General features: G+C 42.9%; 1 protein-coding gene across 13 annotated transcripts in view; it reads left to right on the top strand.

The window, feature by feature from the left end:
* Positions 1 to 7,991: 7,991 nt before the first annotated feature.
* Positions 7,992 to 19,278, top strand: part of SLC25A18 (solute carrier family 25 member 18) — a 13,477-nt gene continuing 2,190 nt past the window's right edge. The window contains exons 1-9 of one of the 13 annotated variants that reach the window (XM_074194943.1): positions 7,992 to 8,180; positions 8,305 to 8,338; positions 13,349 to 13,520; positions 13,912 to 14,038; positions 14,116 to 14,171; positions 16,277 to 16,367; positions 16,871 to 16,986; positions 18,324 to 18,486; positions 18,801 to 18,955. In XM_074194943.1, coding sequence (XP_074051044.1) covers positions 8,309 to 8,338; positions 13,349 to 13,520; positions 13,912 to 14,038; positions 14,116 to 14,171; positions 16,277 to 16,367; positions 16,871 to 16,986; positions 18,324 to 18,486; positions 18,801 to 18,955 — 910 coding nt within the window. In that variant the 5' untranslated portion in view covers positions 7,992 to 8,180; positions 8,305 to 8,308. Of the gene's footprint in view, positions 8,181 to 8,265; positions 8,339 to 8,384; positions 11,123 to 13,295; positions 13,755 to 13,911; positions 14,039 to 14,115; positions 14,172 to 16,276; positions 16,368 to 16,870; positions 16,987 to 18,323; positions 18,487 to 18,800; positions 18,956 to 19,278 lie in introns of those variants that run through there. The other 12 variants (XM_074194949.1, XM_074194947.1, XM_074194946.1 and 9 more) reach the window with 12 other exon arrangements.

Raw genomic sequence — 19,278 nt, 5'->3', positions numbered from 1 at the left:
AAATATCAAATTTTCTTGTGTTTATCTTTCCTATAGTATATAGTGCTTTTACTTCAAAGCAAACAAACACTGCTTTGGAATATACATATATAGATCCAAAATATTTCCAATTCACATACATGGCTAGAAACATCTATACATAAACTTGTTTACCTACTATCCATACACAACATGCAAATGGTTATTTTTTCCCAAGGCAATTGGGTTAAGTGACCCATCCAAGGTCACACAGCTAAGCAATCACTAAGTATCTGTGGCCTGACCTGAATCCAGGTCTCCTGACTCCGGGGCAGGTGCTCTATCCACTGTACCACCAATCCACCCCCTAACATACAATTTACCATTAAAACATCTTAGGTAGCTGTAAATTTCCAACATGTATTATTAATTTCATTATAACAGAACACCAATAAAAGTAATAGAGTAACACATAAATTACTAGATTATACAAAGCAATCCTTCCATTGTTACATTATTCATGCACCCACAGATCTGTCCCAGAAATTGTCATACTTTTTCATATTTTCCTTATTTCCCTTCAAGGCAATCACATTAATCCCAGGCTTTAACAATACAGTATTTAAATAACATATCCACAATACATAACTAAATATTGCAAATATAATCTCTTTGCAGTTACAAACGAATATCACATAACTGATAAATACATCTTATTCATCAGTAAGTTACCTTACAATAAGGTCCAACACTGCAATTTGTTCAGAGCCCCCATCAACTGTCTGCAGTAAGAGAGAAGTCCACATTCTTGACTTTTTAAAAATTAAATATGCATTGTTAATATTTGTTAAACATTAAGATTCCTATTTAAACATCTCATTTCCCTTAGAACAAGAACAAAATGAATATCACATGTTCTTTACACTTTTGTCTCTTTACCCAAATTCTCAGAATCCAATCTCATACATATGACACATTTAAAACCCCAATGTAATTACAATTCAACTAACTTCCCAACAGTTTAGTTTGATAAAAATTTTAGAGTACCTTATACAGAGAATCCATCACTCATATTCCAAATCCTCTATACAAAATAAAAGTACAATTGTTAGAATTATTAAACTTAATATTAAAACCAATTGGAGCATGTCTCAAAAGTCATCAGTAAACATCCCTGATACCTAGGTATTTCTCTTCTTAGTAACTAACACAATACCACTTTTCTTTAAACCAAAGGTGTTACAATAGAGTTTAAAATCCCAAACCACATAACCCTTTGCAAAAGTTACAATAGTATTAAAATAGTTTAATCCCAAACTAATTTAAACAATCTAGGTTATTTAATTCCTCCCATTCTGTACAAATTTTGTCAGAATGTTACAACACTAGTATTTTTTTAAAACACTCAGCATGAGGACTTCCATCCAAGATGGCGGTGAGAAGACAGGCACAGTTCTAAAGTCCTGATCTTTCCCCATCTATCATATGAAAGAAACCTCTTAAAAGAAATCCGACCCACAAAACCCAGAAAGAAAAGCCAGGAGAAAGAACATCTACCTCAGGATATATCTCCCTCAGCAGCACTGGATGAATTCCGGCAGGTGAGTCTGGGCACAGAAGGTGGATCAGCCCCAGATCAGCCAGATTAGAAGCTGAATTGGAGCCAGGAGTCTGAGGGCCCTAGAGCTGGACCTGCTGGATCAGGGGTAGGGCTAGATGCAGGGGCTAGAGTCAACTAGGGAGCAAGGGCATGCTGACTCTCTGAAGCTTGCCAACAGGGCTAGGGGGAGAGTTCCAGTGCAGGACAGCTGTGGACACACCTTCCCTGGACTCGACTGGTCTGAGGAACTCTGAGTCCACACCTCCCTTGGGGCTGAGGCCTCTTCCAGGAACAAACAATTACAGACTACTTCTGCCTCAGGCACAGGTGGATGAGCAGAAGAACCAGCCCAGCTGACAAGAGAGAGGAATGACTTCAGGCCAGGGTAAAACCCACCATTTATTGAAGGCAAAAGGATTCATTTGCTCCAATCCCTACCTTCAAGCTAAGGGAGAAGGCCTCAATCAAGGTCACAGACACTCCAGAGAAAGCAACCAGCACCTCCTACTGGCCAGACAGATAAATTGCATTCAGTGAATAAAGCCTCTATTGATCCCAAGCCCCTGTGAACCAGCCCCTCCCCAACTCAAGGTCTTAGCAAAATGAAGAAGGGTCAGCAGAAAGGTGGATCCATAGAAAAAATTCTTGGATGGAAGGGAAGGGCAGGGAAGGGAAAGATCCTAACTCAGAGAGACCTAGAACCTCTGAGGAGAATACGACCTGGTCTTCAACACAGAAAGTCTTCCTTGATGAAATAAGGAAGGAGTTTAAAAATCAACTGGAAAATCTGGGAGAAACAATTAATACCTTGCAACAAGAAAACGAATCCTTAAAAAATACAATTGGACAAATACAAAATGAGAATAAATCTCTCACATCATCAATTGGACAAAAATAAAATGAGAATAATTATCTCAGATCCTCAATTGGGCAAATGCAAAAAGAAAATAATTCTCTCAAAACCTCAACTGGTCAAATGGAAAGCTCTTTCAAAAGTAGAATGGACCAATTGGAAAAGGAGTTGCAAAAGGTTAATGAAAACTACTCTCTAAAAAAACAGAATGGAGTCTGCAGAAACTAATGACTCCATGAGACAGCAAGAGCCAGTTAAACATAACCAAAAAATAGAAAAAAATAGAAGAAAATGTAAAATACCTTGTCAGCAAAACCACTGACCTTGAGAATAGGTCTAGGAGGGGCAACCTTAAAATCATTGGACTTCATGAAAACATTGAAGAGAAAAAAAGCCTGGACTTAATATTACAGGATCTAGTGATGGAAAATTGCCCTGATATCATGGAATCGGAGGGCAAAGTAGTTATTGAAAGAATACACCGATTCCCCTCCAGAAAAAGATCCTAAAATGAAAATACCAAGTTATGTTGTGGTCAAATTCCAGAACTATCAGATAAAAGAGAAAATCTTGCAAGCAGCCAGAAAGAAACAATTTAAATATCAAGGAGCCACAATAAGGATTACACAGGACCTGCCTGCAGCAACATTAAGGTCTCAAAGAGCCTGGAATGAGATATTTTAAGAGCAAGGGAGCTTGGAATGCAGCCAAGAATCCACTATCCCGCAAAGCTGAGCCTTCCCTTCCAGGGAAAAAGATTGGACATTTAACAAAATGGAAGAATTCCAAAAGTTCCTGATGAAAAGACCAGAGCTAAATAGAAAATTTGGACATCAAACAGGAGATACAAGAGACACATGAAAAGGTAAAAAAAAGGGGGGGATGGTAAAAAAATTGCTATCCAATAACTTGAAACTGGCTATATTCCAGCATGGGGAAAAACATTCTCATAAATCTTGAGAATTGTAACTCTAACAGAGAGAATATACCTAGCCAGAAGTGATGGACATAGATGGCGACAAGAGTGGATCGTGTCCTAGGTACTCTCTCATAAAGCTTTGAAACTAAGGACTCTAACTAAATTTTTGAGAGACAGAACCCACAGAGAGACCCAGTGAGGCAGTTCTCCTACTCAAGGTAAAACCTGGAAAAGAGCAGAAAGGCTCTGTTCCCCGGGGTTGGAGGGGCAGCCCGCCAGAGGGGTGGCCCACCAGAATGAAAGAACTTCAGCCTCCTAGAGGCAATCCCAGGGCACTGGGAGCCACAGCTCATAGCAGCACAGGAGTTTCCTGACCTGCGCCCCAGGGACCACCAAGCACAAATTGGGGGAACAGCGGGGTGACCTCTGCTAGAGCAAGCACATGAAGCCCAGCCCTCAGGGCACACAGCAAGCTGCTTGGCCACTGCATTCCAGATCCAGGAAACAGAAGCAGGCGGAGCCAGTAAGCAGGAGCCCCAGGGCATGAGCCCATTGAACCTAGGGAGAGGAGTGAAGAGAGAGAGAGAGACTTCAGAGCTCTGTCCTCTGCCCCTGAAACAGGACTCTGGGGCTCTAAGCACATTCAGATCCTGATCGCAGTCCAGGCCCCCCCCCCCCCAATAGAACAGCAGGGCCACATCCAACCTGAGCCCCGTGGCAGGGGCCGGGGCTTGTGGTCATTTACAGACCAGGAGGGAGGACAGAGCCTTTACACACTGAGACCCTTGTGGGAGTATCCCAAAAGCTCAGGAAGCACCCCCAAAACGGGCTTAGACTGAGAAAATGAGCAAGCAGAGAAATAAGAGGAACACCATTGAGAAATACATTATCTATGAACCCAAGAAGGATCAATATACTCAATCTGAAGATGAGGAAGCACAAGCTCCTGCATCTAAAGACTCCAAGAAAAATAGAAATTGGGCTCAGGCTATGACAGAGCTCAAAAAAGACTTTCCCTAAGGCTCCCTGCCACATCTTGTGAAGACCAACACCCTACATTTCTCATAATCAGCAACCTCCCTCAGTTCCATTCTTTGTCTGAAGGATTTGTTTTCCTCAGAGAGTTTTCTTATCTCTTTTTCCATCTGGCCAATTTTGCTTTTTAAAGCATTCTTCTCCTCAATAACTTTTTGGACATTTTATCCATTTGACCTAATCTAGTTTTCAACATGTTTTTTCTTCAGCATGTTTTTTGGATCTCCTTGACTAAGTTGCTGACTTCTTTTTCTCATGTTTTTCCTGCATCTCTCTCATTTCTTTTCCCAGTTTTTCCTTCTAACTCCCTCATTTGATTTTCAGAGTCTTTTTTGATCTCTATCATAGCCTGAGCCCAATTTCTGTTTTTCTTGGAGTCTTTAGATGCAGGAGCTTGTACTTCCTCATCTTCAGATTGAGTGTTTTGATCCTTCTTGGGATCACAGGCAATGGTGTTCCTCTTTTTTCTCTGCTTACTCATTTCTCTAGCCTGTGTCTGGTTTTGGGGTGCTTCCTGAGCTTTTGAGATTGTGAGGCTCTGTCCTCCCTCCTGGTCTGTGAATGACCATAAGCGCCCCCCTCTGACATGGGGCTGAGTTTGGGGGGGGGGCCTAGACTGTGATCAGGATCTGAATGAGGTCAGAACCCCAGAGTCTTTTCCAGGGGCAGAGGACAGAGCTTGGCAGTCTCTCTTCACTACCCTCCCCAGGCTCAGCACTCACACCCTGGGGGCTCCTGCTTATAGGCTTCTGCTTCAGGTTCCTGGATCTGGGCTGCTGCAACCAAGTTGCTAGCTGTGTGCCCTGAGGGCTGGGCTTCACGAGCTCCCTCTGGCAGAGGTCCCCCCGCCATCCCCCAAGTTGTGCCCAGTGTGTAGCTCAGGAAACTACCCCACTGCTGTGAGCCATGCTCCCAGCATCCTGGGGCTGCCTCCTGGAGGCTGAAGTTCCTTCCGTCTGGGGGACTGCCCCTCCAACCCCAGGGAGCAGAGCCTTTCCATTCTTTTCCAGGTTACCTTGAGTTAGAGAACTATCTTACTGGATCCCTCTGTGGGTTCTGTCTCTCGAAAATTGAGAGTCCTTAGCTTATAAGTTTTAAGAGAGAGCACCTAAGAGACCGCCCCCCTCTTTTTTTTAAATCCTTATTCGTCCCATTATTTTTTGTAATAATCAAATTACGTATTTTAAAATGAACCTGATTATCTTGTATTTTTGAAATTAAATAGCATTTTGAATAAATTTAACATTTTATTTTATCAAGTCTTCATGAAACAATTCTCTCTCTCTTATCTAGTGCTTTTTCTTAATTCCTCTCTCTGTTAACTTCAAGATCTAGATAAGTGAGCCATGAGCAAACAAGCTGTCTCACTCCCATTGCCTCCTTTTTCAGGCAGTTTTAGCCATGCCTGTTCATGTGCCTATAAATTGTACCCAATTTGATTATTTACTCCTGCCCAAGGACCAGCGCTAGAGAGCATTTCAAATATTATTCTTAATCCTGCTGCTTCATTTCTTTTAGCTTGACTAGTACTATTCTCAAAAAATTTAGTTTTCAAAAGTAATCTCCTGGTATAAGAGTAGTTTTTGCTATCGTGGTCCAATCTTCTAGGGCTAATATTTGTCTACCTAATATTTCTATTATGTTCAAAACATATGGAGACTGGTTTTACCATACATGCTAGTTGCTGATTTTAATTCTCCATGTTTTAAAATCTAAATTATTGTATTCTCTCAAAACAATCCCTGGAATCTTTGGATCAGGTCTCTCAAGCACAGGAAAAGAGAACAAATCTCTCATGTCCCATGGAATCTCTTCTCTTAACCACTGCTTTTTGAGTAGCATTTATTTTCCCCTTAACTCTGTTAGTGTTTTCTTCTTTAGACCATAAAGGAGCAGAAGGTGAGTTATTAAGAGTTAGGAGGAGGTGGAGCTGGCTGGGGAGCCTGGCAGCCAGAAGGCCAGGAGCAGCAGCCACTGAGGCAGCGTGCCGGGATGGGGCCGGGCATCCTGGAGACTCTCCCATAGGAGTTCCTAAACTGGGAGCCCGGAGGATTCTCCTGGGAAGGTAGGCCCTGTGCCCTTGGCCTCCACACCCCTCCTTCCACCCAGAGGCAGACACGGGTCTGGAGGTGGCATTGGAGGAAAAAGCCACCACTCTTTTTTACTCTTACCTTCCTGCTGAATAGTTTGAACATCTACATCAACTTTTAATATCCTCTGAGCCAAAGAAACACCTCCAGGAGGAGTCAGGCAGATTTTTAAAATATTCCCCAAGGAAAAGACTCCTATAGGAAATACCTCCTGACCTTCCTGTTTAAAAATGTTCACTCATCTGTTTCTCCAATTTCCCATTTTTCAATATTTAATACTCCTTCTTCTGGAAACCAAGGACTACATTTTTCTACACATTCAATAAATTCTTCCAATTGTTTTGTTGTTATTAACAAGCCTATTTCTTTAACTATCTGCTTTAGCACTTTCAAATAATGCCTTCTATCCTTGGACCATCCCTGTCCCATTTTAATGCTGTTTTAGACCTGATGACAAAAAATTATTTACCTTAATTGACTGCTATCCCTTTATGAGCGCTCTTTTGACCGGCAGGTGTCCAGACTTTATCTTTCCTTTCAAGATTAATTCCCCTCCAGGTGCAGCTGCCCGCAGTCTGTCAGTCCCTGTTCAGGCACCAGCTATAGCATGCCATAGTTCTGGTGTGGGTCTGGACATGAACTTCTGAGAATCAAGTTGGATAGAAAAACATACCCAAACACACAAGGTTGGGGTGTGAAAATCTACCAACTTTATTTTTGGAAACTCAGACTTTTTTTATGGCAAAAACTTATCTCAGGAATGACTGGTTAAAGGAGACCCAGTTTCACAATTTCCTGGGTAAATTTACAATATTTGTTCTTAGAAATCTGCATACCTCTCTAACAAATAAACCTTTTACAACCACCTCCAGAGCCACAGATTGTCCCAGGTCAGGGTTCACTGGTGAGCCAATGGATCTTGTATACAATGAGCAATAATCCATGCATATCTTTGATGGAAAAAGTCACCAAGGATATGTGATTATCACTCCCGGGGGCTGGCCCTCTACAATTTCTGCTTACCTTGTTGGTTATCATATTTATTGTCCTATTAGTTTTACTCTCTTCAACTGGCAACCCTTCCTCCATATTTTCCCAAGTTTCTCTGAATTTTTAATTTTTATCACTTAGCACAGTGATCTTCCATTACATATCATAATTTGGTCAATCATTTGTCAGTCATTGGGTATGCACTGTTTCCCAATTTTTGTCATCACAAATAATACTACTGTGAACATTTTTGTCTATGTGAGTCGTTTGAAGTTTTTTGTTGTCAACACCTTCCTTGTGAAATAGTCCTAGTTCTAAAGATCTCTCTGTCAACACACTTGAACAATTAATAACTTTTCTTTCATAAGTACAAAGTGTTTTCCAGAACTGTTGAACCAATTCAAAGATCTGCCAGGAAATAAGCATCCTGTCTTCCCCCATAAAAAAAAAACAATCTATTAAATGTATGAAAACAAACTACCAGTAGTTTGCAAATGTATCATATTGGGAGGTGGAGTCTAGACTAGCTTCTTGAGAAGTGACTGATATGAATTTTCACTCATTTCCAAGCTCCTACTCCCCCTCCTCCTCTTTCTTCAGTTCCCTCCAGCACTGCAGGTCAGTGATTGTGTGGTCAGGCCTTCCCCAGTGCCCGTCTGAGATGAAGATCTCATATTGAGGCTTTGACCCAAAGGCTGGTCTGCTTTTAGCATGGGCAGGTGAGACTTGGCTCAGGTAAGTGGGTAGCCTCTTGGTTACTGTGGCAAACTAAACTTATTTAAAAGGACAAGCAACTGGCAGAGGGAGGTTTAGAGGCTGGGGTGGAAGAAGGAACATGATTGTAAGCTTCTCTTCCCAGTTGTATGGAAAAGGCCTCCTGCTTACAAGTTGGGGTAAGTAGAAGGAAAAAAAAAAGAGGTATGTTTTTTGTTTGTTTGGTCATGTTTGCTCACCGGGACTGGGAAACTTGGTTAGTTTAAAAAATAAGTGAGACAGTGATTGAGTAATGGACTGGATTGCTCTCTCCTGTTTCCCATGCACAAAAAGGAAACAATGAGTTTTAAGAGTTGGGAAAATTCTTATGACATTAGGAATTAAGCAGTTCTTGAGACAATAAGGAAATTATTTCCTTAGAGCTCAGAAAAAGTTAAGGATTTTGATTGTAAATAGTCAGCAGTCCTCTTGCCTTTGAAGCTTTCAATCAAAGCTGTTTTAGGGAGATTAATCGGATAGTTTGGGTAGATTAGATAGGTAAAGGATTGGAGGGAGGGAAGCGAGTTAGAAAACCCTTGTAGTAATCTAAGTTCCAGGCAATAGGGTTCCTAAAGCTAAGGATAAAAGCCAGAAGACAAAAGAGCATTCTGGCTAGTCCTCCCTTTCTCACCACCTAGCCTTTCGCATCAGTGGAGCAAAGGAAAAACTTGGGGAGAAAGAGTGTTATTGAAGGGAGAGAATTTAGAGGAATGTCCCTTTGCAAAACACTGAAGTTCTGCAGAGAAGGTCCCTTTCAAAATATAGTTATCAGCTGAGAAATTTCTCAGTAAATTTTTAATCATTAACATCTTTGATCAGGTGAGTTGCTGGGAAAACCAGTTGCTTCCTAGCCCAGAGAGGTATTTTTTGGTTTTGCCTGAGGTAGATTCCCTCTCAATGGTCCATCCTGTGAATTCTTGTACTTCTTCAGTCTACTAATAGCTTGGGCACATCCCTGTGCTCTCATCCTCCATTTCTGGGCTTTGAGAATGCTGTCCTGGGAGAATGGCAGCAGTGACTTGCAAGAAACTTTCTTCCCAAAACTCTAGCTCCCTCAGAGAGGGGATCTGTTATAGCTAGGGACCCTGAGTGTTTCCAGGGTGTAGTTACAAGAAGAAGCCAGTTTGAGCCTGAGAATTGAAACTTTGGATTCTAGTCTCAGTTCTTCGTTCAATGACCTTGGGCAATTCATCTAACTTAACTTTGTTTCTTTTTCTCCTTCTGTATACGATGTTCTATCCATTTCCCTACTCCTACCAGGGAGGCACATCTATGGAATCCTTTCAAGGTCCTCTGAAGAAAAATATTGAGTAAATTCAAGAATTCTGATTTTTTTCTTATTAGTGATGGTGCAGAGAACAAAGAACACAGAATAAAGCTTCTGTGAAGAGTGAGGGAGGCAAAAGTCAAATTCAGACAAAAGCAACCCTATTTGTGCTTTATTTATATCTGAAATTAAATGAAACTTTATTCCATCTTGTGCTTCCAGGGTTGCTTTTTCCCCCATTCTACATCATATAGGTTAAAATGAGATTTAATACACAGTGTAGTGTAATGGGAAAAAAGTCCTGGACCTTAGAGTAAGGAAAACTTATTCCTATTCTCAACTCAACCATTTGTCTTAATATTCATCACCTCTGAAGGCCTGAGTTTCATCTTAAATAGATCTTTAAGGCTCTTTTTAGTAATACTTAGTTAATATGTGAATCTAGAAAATAAATAATAGAGGTGGCTAGGTAGCGCAGTGGATAGAGTACTGGCCTTGGAGTCAGGAGTACCTGAGTTCAAATCCAACCTCAGACACTAGCCGTGTGGCCTTGGGCAAGCCACTTAACCCCATTGCCTTAGAAAATCTTAAAATAAACAACAAACAAACAAATAAATAAATAAATGGATGAATGAATAAATAAATAAACTAATATAAATCATCACTAATAATAATAAAAGCAGTATTGTTATCTGGTGGATAAAGAATTGTGTGACCTAGCACAAGTCATTTCACTAAAATATATCTCAAGAAACTTCTTAAAATGAAATCAGAGATCTTTAGGGTGCTCAGCTTCAAATAAAAATAAATATGGACCAGGGATGTTTTTGTGGCCCTGTGACATAGCAAGGAATGTGTTTTGGTATGTCAGCATTTGAAAGGTGAGGGAGCAGTTACTTCCAATAATGATCTTGTTTCTCCAGCAATATCCTAAAATGGTAGTTTCTAGTGGTCAGAACTCCTAACCAAAACAATTCTTTCACATATGGGTCTGGTGGTTGAGAATGAAGGAAAGAGAAGAAAATAAAGACTCCTGAATCAGGTTGGAAAGGACCCAGAAGGACTGTGAAGGGTTTAAATGAAGGACAAGAAAAGAAGCTAGAAGCTAGATATAGATAAAAGTTTGAAGTGACCAAGTTAATAAGATAGTCAAGGACAGTGGCTTCTCCTCTGGGGACTTTTTCCTTCCTCCACCACCTTTTTTCCTTTTGATGGCAATGTCCTTCTGGTTTGCTGTCTTTTGGCACCAGCAAATTTAAATTTAAATATTCCTCCTTGCTGTTCTCAGAAAGTTTCTGAAACTCATTTGGCTGACAATTATGTAGAACTTTATACTTTACAAAATTCTTTTTATAAGCTATCTCTACATAATCTCAGAACTGAAAGACACCAAAGAAACCATCAAGCAGTCAACCAATAAGCATCTTTGAAGTGCTTATTATGTCATAGACACTCTGCTAGGGGCTAGAGATGCAGAGGGAAAAAAACCAAGTTAAAACTCTGCCCTCAAGAAGCTTCCAGATAAGTAAAGACTATACACTAAGTGATCAGGAGATGAGGGAGCTATTAACTGAGGAAATCACAAAAGACCCTTGGGTTCAATATCTCTGCTGAGCAGGCTTTGGAGCTGGTCCCCAGGATCTGCTCTTCTCTGCTGGTAGGGCTCCCATTTCTCAAAGCTCCTTGCTCCCTTCTGTAACATTTTGTCATGTATACTTCTCTCCCCTTTCAATTATGCTTCCAGTTATTGTACTCAAACTCTAGGATAGTGTGTCTTGCTCTAGACAAGTCACTATAACAAAGAGGGTAAAGGAAGAAAGAACCTCTGTTCCCCCACTTATGGGATTCTCTTCCACAGTCTTGAATCTGAGCTATTTATTTATTAATTCATTTTTATGCAAACATTTTGTTTTCTAATTATTTACAATAATAGTTTCTACATATCATTTTTGTAAGGTTTGAATTTTACAATTTCCCTCCCTCCTTTCCCTACCCACCCCCTCCACAGAAAGAAGTCTAGTAATCTTTACACTCTTTCCAGGACATACACTGATTGAAATTGAATGTATTGAGAGAAAAATCATATCTTTGAGGGAAAAATAAAATATTAAAAATAGCAAAATTATGTAGTACATAAGATAACTTTTTTAAATTGAAGTTTATAGTCTTTGGTTTTTGTTTAAACTCCATAGTTCTTTCTCTGGATACAGATGGTATTCTCTGTTGCAGATAGCTTAAAGTTGTCCCTAATTATTACACTGTTGGAATGAGAAAGTTCATTAAGGTTGATCTTCACCCCCATGTTGCAATGTACAATGCTTTTCTGGTTCTTGAGTTTTACACACACACACACACACACACACATATATATAAACCCTATAAAGTTTAATGTTTGCTCATACAGTGAGATTATTCCCTTTAATTCTGTCAGAGAATGTTCATACAATGCAAAGGGATCAAGGTATAGATATCTTTTTTCTCTTAATATTTTTTCCAATTACATGTAAAGATAATTTCAACATTCATTTTTGTAAGATTTTGAGGTCCAAATTTTTCTCCCTTCCTTTGTCCACCTTCCTCAAGACATCTGATATAGGTTTACACAATCAAAGGCATAGATACCTTTACAGACAAACATACTTTATGTTCACATTTTGAATGATCAGGGCAACTGTGAATATTGAACCAAATGAACTATGAATTCTCTTAGTTTTGATGCAAGATCTTATAAATCACCTTCCTTCTCCCAGGCCTCCTTGAATATGGAAAAGAATAGGAACAATGGACAAAAAAAAGGAAATCAAACTAAGGAAAATTTGAAGACATAGTATAAATCTAGGGAGATTAACAAAATTCCACCTTGGCTTTGATAGAATATGAAAGACCTTCCATGACTCCATAGTCAATGAATGTGATTGTCTTGTCTGTGTTCTATAAGTTTATGACACTGTAGTATATTTAGGGTTAGCTTGGTTTGAAAAGTACTGGGTTTTTTCTCTATAGCAATTTACCACATGCAAAAGACATTTTAAACATTTTAGAAAAGCATCAAATTCATAATTCTGAGTACATGTGTGAGGGGGAGCCTTGTTATCCATTGCTCTCTATCCAACAAACTATGTCCAGCTACTTTGGCTTTGCTGTTCCTCACAAATGGATGACATTTATTGGTGCCTTTGTACTCTACCTGGAGATATTCTTCTTCTCACCTCCAGCTCTTAGAATTTCATTTCTGTCAAAACTCAACTAAGTGTCTTCTCTTAGATGAACTCTTTTTTGCTCTCTCCAGTTGCTAGTGCCCTTCCCCCACAATACACCCTAAGAATCTTTATCCCAATAGGATCGATACTTTCCTAGGAACCCTCTAAGGGTTCTAAGGGGATCCTGGAGGAGTTTATTCCTAATGCCTCACCAATAGAAATGACCAGTGCTATTTACTCTCTTATCTCAATATCATTTAATTAATAAAGCTAATTTATTTACTAGGATACTATGAACAAAGTCCAATCCCTCTCTTCCACAACTCTCTTCTTGGCTTATAGACTCTGGATGTCAGACATCTAGTTGATATATTTATTGCAAACATTTTTGTTAATCTGTTTCAATTTTATAGATATGGCTTCTTATACAAAAATGCTTTTGAAAAAAATTGATTGATCGGGGCGGCTAGGTGGCGCAGTGGATAGAGCACCGGCCCTGGAGTCCGGAGTAGTTCAAGTCCGGCCTCAGACACTTAGTAATGACCTAGCCGTGTGGCCTTGGGCCACCTGGCAATAAACTGTATGTCTGCCTGCTGTGGCCACCGGTCTTTCCGCGTGGCCATCTTCCAGGCGCTGCGTGTCCCTGCGCTCCTGTGGGCGTCCGCACCGACCTCTTCTGCCAGCTCCCCCTTCTCGTCACTCCTGAGCGCCCCTCAACAATTTCAGGCCCGGCCCCCGGCCATGGCCTAGGATGGAGCACGTCGCCGCCTCTGGTGAGAGCCTGCAGACCCGACCTCCCAGGCTTCCCGCGGGCCGGGCAGCCAGGTGAGCCCCACCCCAGCGCCCCCCTCCCAGGTGAGCCCCTCCCCCCCGGCCGCCCGCGCCCCCTGGCCCACGACACCCTCCCTGCTTAGCCCTGGAAGCCATGCGGGCCCCGGGCCGCCCCCCGCCCGGACCCCGGGCCTCCGGGCCCAGCCGCGGGCACCAGAGACACGACGCCGCCTCCCCCCAGCTGAAGCTGCTCGGGATCCCCGCCCCTAGGGGGCGCCCCCGAGCCCCGCCCGGCCTGGCGATGGCCAAGGAGATCAGGTAAGTGGGGAGGGGGCGCCTCGGGCTGTCCCCCCAGAACCGAGGCCCTGCCGGGCGGACGCAAGCCCGCGGGGAGGAGGGCAGCCAAGCTGGGGAGCCGCGGCCGGGGGCCTGCCTGACCCTCCCCGTGGGCCGCCCCCCCTCCGCTCGCCCCCAGTGTCCCGGCGAGGCTCCTCAATGGCGGCGTGGCGGGGCTGGTGGGCGTGGCCTGCGTGTTCCCCATTGACTTGGCCAAGACGCGGCTGCAGAACCAGTGCGGACAGCGGGCCTACGCCGGGATGTAGGTGAAGGCTGCGGGGGTGCGGGGGTGCGGGGGCCGCAGGCGGCACACGGGCCCCTCATCCCCGGCCCTCTCTTCCAGGATAGACTGCCTGGTGAAGACAGTCCGCACAGATGGCTTTTGGGGCATGTACAGAGGTGGGCTTAACCGGGACGGCAGGGCAGGGCCGGGCTGGGCTGGGCTGGGCTGGGCTGGGCCGGGCTGGGCTGGGCTGGGCTGGGCTGGGCTGGGCCAGGGGCTGGGCCAGGGGCTGGGCCAGGGGCAGGGCCGGGCCGGGCCGGGCAGGGCCGGGCTGGGCTGGGCTGGGCTGGGCTGGGCTGGGCTGGGCCAGGGGCAGGGCCGGGCCGGGCCGGGCAGGGCCGGGCTGGGCCGGGCTGGGCTGGGCTGGGCTGGGCTGGGCTGAGCCAGGGGCAGGGCCGGGCTGGGCCGGGCTGGGCTGGGCTGGGCTGGGCCAGGGGCAGGGCCGGGCTGGGCTGGGCTGGGCTGGGCTGGGCCAGGGGCTGGGCCAGGGGCTGGGCCAGGGGCAGGGCCGGGCCGGGCCGGGCTGGGCTGGGCTGGGCCGGGCTGGGCAGGGCCGGGCTGGGCAGGGCTGGGCTGGGCTCGCCGAGCCCTTAGACGTGTAGAGATGGCCGGGCTTTTCAGGCTTTGAGGATGTGATAGAACCTTTGGATTACTCCACAACTTGAACTTTTCTTGAAGCTATCTGAAGCACCTGAGGCGGCCGATAAGATCAACGGCCTCCATTAGCAGTTTTTGTTCAGTTGTGTTCAACTCTGTGACCCCATTTGGGGTTTTCTTAGCAGAGCTCCTGGAAAGGCTTGCCATTTCCTTGTCCAGCTCATTTTACAGATGAGAACACTGACACAAACTGGGTCAAATGACTTGCCCAAAGTCTGAGGCTGGATTTGAACTCTCAAAGATGAGTCTTGACTCCAAGTCAGGAAGACACCCTATCCACTGTGCCATTTAGTTGCCCATAGAATAGTAAGCAGAGATGAAGGGTAGATTCCTCAAGCTTGAAAGAGATCTGAATGTCATTTTTCAGATGTAGAAACTGAGACACAGAGGGTTAAGTGACCTCAGCTGATTCCAAAGTGGCCAAAAAAAAAACCCTCCTTAATCTGATTTTTTTAAAAATATAATTCTTAAATTTGTTGTCAAAAGACTGATTTTTTAAAAGTCTCATGTTTAAGCAATTAAGGTATCATTAGGAATAAGATTATTTTTTGCTAATTACATGGCATTTGAACAGGGAAGGGAGTTCTCTGTTCTAGGCAATTCCCAAATAAGAAAATTCCCTCCAGCAGTTTCAGCACTTTCTTGGTACAATGAGAAGTGAGGTGACATATCCAGAATCCCAATCCATTGATGTGTTAGAGGTGGAATTTAAACCCAAGTCCTGATTCCAAAGCTATCTATCCATTGGCTTCAAGGCCAGGAAGCCACGTTTAAGGTCAGAGGGTGTGGCTGCCCTACCAAGTATGTACATAGTTATGAAATTAAATTGTTACCTTTTAGAAAAGCTAAAAATGGGATATTGACAAGGCTTGGAGCTTAATTTTATAAGGTTTCCCAGAAATTTCAAGATGTATTTTCAGCAAGATTTTTTTTTTAAATATTCCACCGAATGAAATTAGTATAGTCTGGAGATCCCATATACTATCACTGATGCAACCTCTAATGTGCATTCAGTTTTGTGACTCATAACTGTATCTTCCTAGAGAGTACTGAGGAGTCTCTTGCATCGTTCCCACCTCTTCATGGGCCTTTCTGATTAAGCTGCTTCCATGGATGACTGTTTCTGATCAGCACTGAAAAATCATGTATTGTAGGCAACAGTTCCCTTCTAGTCTATTGAGTTGAGACCAAAATGGGCAGAGAATGACAACTAGGCATTAAAAATATATGTAAAAAAAATACCTACAAAGCCATAGCAGGTTAAAGACATTTCCTGCCCTTTAAGGATTGATTTTTTTTCCTAAGAGGCAGAAGAGATAAGAACAAAGGACTAATAGAAAACTGGAACATTAAATGGATCAGCAGATTAAAAAAAAAGTAACATAATTCCCCTAGTTATTTCTTCCCAAGAAGCCAAATTCAACCTGTCTTATTTATCCAAGAATCCATTTTGGTAGATAGGTCTCAGAACAGATTATGTATATAACCCGTTATGTGCACGTTTTATCTATCTTACTTTACCTCTGGCACTGGATCAATCCTGTTTTCTTGTACCAATTTTCAGGGGCAGCAGTGAACCTAACCTTAGTCACTCCAGAGAAAGCTATCAAGCTGGCAGCCAATGATTTCTTCCGGGAAAAACTCTTAGAAGATGGGTAATGGGCAAAAGGGTGGCTTGAATAACTCCCTTTGGTATGCATGTGTGTACCTAAGTTTATAGACATGCCTAAGTGTTAGAGAAGTGTTGGTAGGAATTGGGGATAGGTGGAGGAGTGAAGTCAGAATCAATAATTCTAAGTTAATGTCTACTACCAGCCTTAAAATTTCTCTTAAAAACACACACACACACACACACACACACACACACGCAAAACACCAATTAGCCCTTCTGGTTCTTTCTGGCAATTTAGTCTCAAGCAGTAGGGAGAAGGAATTATCATAGTGGCTTAAACTTTTATTTCAAATTCTTTTATCCTAATACCCTAATTTGGCCCTTCTCCCCATGGGTTGGTGGCTCATTCACTTAGCTGTGAATAGCCGTCATTGGGGACATAGCTGAAAAGAAACATTTTGAGGAAGAGGGCCATCTATATATGATAAAAGAGTCTGACTATCCATCTGTTCCCTCTGGGGGCTTGTGTCTGGGCTGGCCCTGCAGGTCGAAGAGTCTTAGAAGGGAGATGCTGGCTGGGTGTGGAGCTGGGATGTGCCAAGCAGTGGTTACCTCTCCCATGGAAATGCTGAAGATACAGCTGCAAGATGCTGGAAGGCTGGGTGAGGAAGATTGACTGGGTAGTCCATGTCCTTTTGGCAGGTGGAAAAAATTAGTCTTTCTACCCTATTAGACATGCAAAGCTAGAATCCCCCCCCCCCCCCGAAAAAGTGCCAGAAAAAAGGAACCAGGGAAGGGCACCTTCTTTTTCTGGAGGGGGTGTGACTGGATCCTCAGGTTAAATACTTAGTATGCCTAACCTGGATTCAGCTAGCTGGGTTCCCCCCCCCCCCCCCCCCCGGTGGATCCAAATCAAACTGCTTAATGCAAAACTTGAATTAAGGTTCTATACAGTTCTAATTAAACTGGGAGAATTCCTAGTACTTTCTGACTTTGAACATATTTTTCATGTTCAACTTTATTCTTAAAGCTAATCATTTGGGGCCTGGCACCTTGAATTCAGACAATCTGTGAAATACAATTTTTTACTAGGAACTCATTAAGACAAAACTTAAGAGAAGCATGACAAAACCAGTCAACTTTATAATTTTTCCTGATAAATGATGTGATGTGGTCATTATTGGACATTTTTATACATATGCATGAAATAACTAGTGCTTATTAGTAATTTAAAGAAATTAATCTTAGGCCCTTCTAAAGGCTAAAGAACTTGTCAGAGTTAAGATGGGTGGAATGAAAGTGCCAAAGGTTTCAAGTCAGAAGCACAACCTGAGGCAGTCTGGAAAAGGGACTACACAGTGAAATCTCCTAAATTGTAGGTGAAATTCTTGCAGGTAGTAGAATGCCAAATTGTCACAGATAAAATGCAGTAGATACTGTCTGGGCAGAAAATCAGCAAATTAATTTTAGTGGGCAAACGGTGTAATGGGGAAAATATCCAAACTGCATCATGAGCTATACTATTTGCATGAAAAATTTCAATTTAGTGTGCTGTTGTAACTAAAAAAGACCAGCCAGTAATAGGCATTACAAGTTAAAGATAATAGAAACAATTCAAAAGATATGGAATGTGGCATGCCTGCATCTGGAACAGGGTTTACTCCCAAAGAAAATGGTCTAGGAGAGAGGGATAGATGATTATAACTGATATAAAAAAATTAAGACACTTTAGTATGGGAGCACGAAGGCTGAAAGTTTTAGAAGGAAAGGAAATGCTACTTTGGAAATAGTAATTAATGATTTTAGGAACACATAGGATATGCTCCTGGTCTCTTTAACATTAAGGATTCTCCAGTACTCTTTTGGAAAACTTGTCAAATATGGAACACTTGATATAGTGAATCTTCCAATGTAGCCCAGGGTGGCCATTTTTATTCCCTTCCTACCACAGAGATTTGGGGGAATTTTTGAGTATAAGAAAGCCTGCCTTCTTTTCCAGGTGTTCAGCAGCACAGGACATGTACATCAGCAGCTTCCCCTGTCAGACCTTATACCACGGACTCCAACCCTAAGTGTCCTTCTGCCACCATCATTGCCTGGGAACTCCTCCATACTCGAGGCTTACGTGGCCTCTATAAGGGTCTTGGTGCTACTCTGCTAAGGTAAGAGTTGAGGTGATCAGTCAGGCTCAATTTTCCATCGAACGGAGGATAGGAACAGAGGGATCTTTGGTAGGCTGCGTCAGGTGCTTTCCTCAATATCCCTTGCCCCCAGTTCCACCTTGGGATAGCAGATTGTCCTTGGGCTCCTATTTGCTTATGGCAGATTTTGGCAAGATCCTACACCTCAGGGCCCTAAGAGACCTGAAAAAACTTTTGCTTACTGTCTGGGCCTATATGTTGCCAGGATATTGTGTTTTTTGGTTTGTGGTATAAGGCCTTTACTTAGCTAAGCAATTTCCCCTCCTCTCCTACAGGGATATTCCTTTCTCGATCATCTATTTTCCTCTTTTTGCCAACCTCAACCACCTGGGGATCAATGAAGCTACTGGGAAGGCACCTTTTGCCCACTCATTTGCATCTGGTTGTTTAGCAGGCTCTCTGGCTGCTATTGCAGTGACACCCTTGGATGGTAAGAGTCTGGGTTAAACTGGTGGCTTAAGAGACAGGAGCAGGTCTGTTTGGAGTGAAGGCTAAAGTATATTTGAAGAAATATTTTTAAGGCAACAGCCTAATTCTGCAGCATCAGATTGGAAGAAAATTACTATACAGTATAAGGAATTTAATAGATGTAGTTTTTTCATACTCCATAAACGATAACTGGCATCAGTAACATTAGTACTACTAGAGGGACTTGTTAGGAATTAAAAGCTATGCTTTCCTTTTAGACAATGACAGGTTTTCTGCCTTGGTTTCACCAACTTGTGATACCCCCCCCCCCACCAATAGACAGAC

The sequence above is a fragment of the Macrotis lagotis genome, chromosome 7, assembly GCF_037893015.1.
Source record: "Macrotis lagotis isolate mMagLag1 chromosome 7, bilby.v1.9.chrom.fasta, whole genome shotgun sequence".
In the NCBI taxonomy this organism is placed as follows: domain Eukaryota; kingdom Metazoa; phylum Chordata; class Mammalia; order Peramelemorphia; family Peramelidae; genus Macrotis; species Macrotis lagotis.
This window is presented reverse-complemented; position numbering and strand designations above follow the sequence as displayed.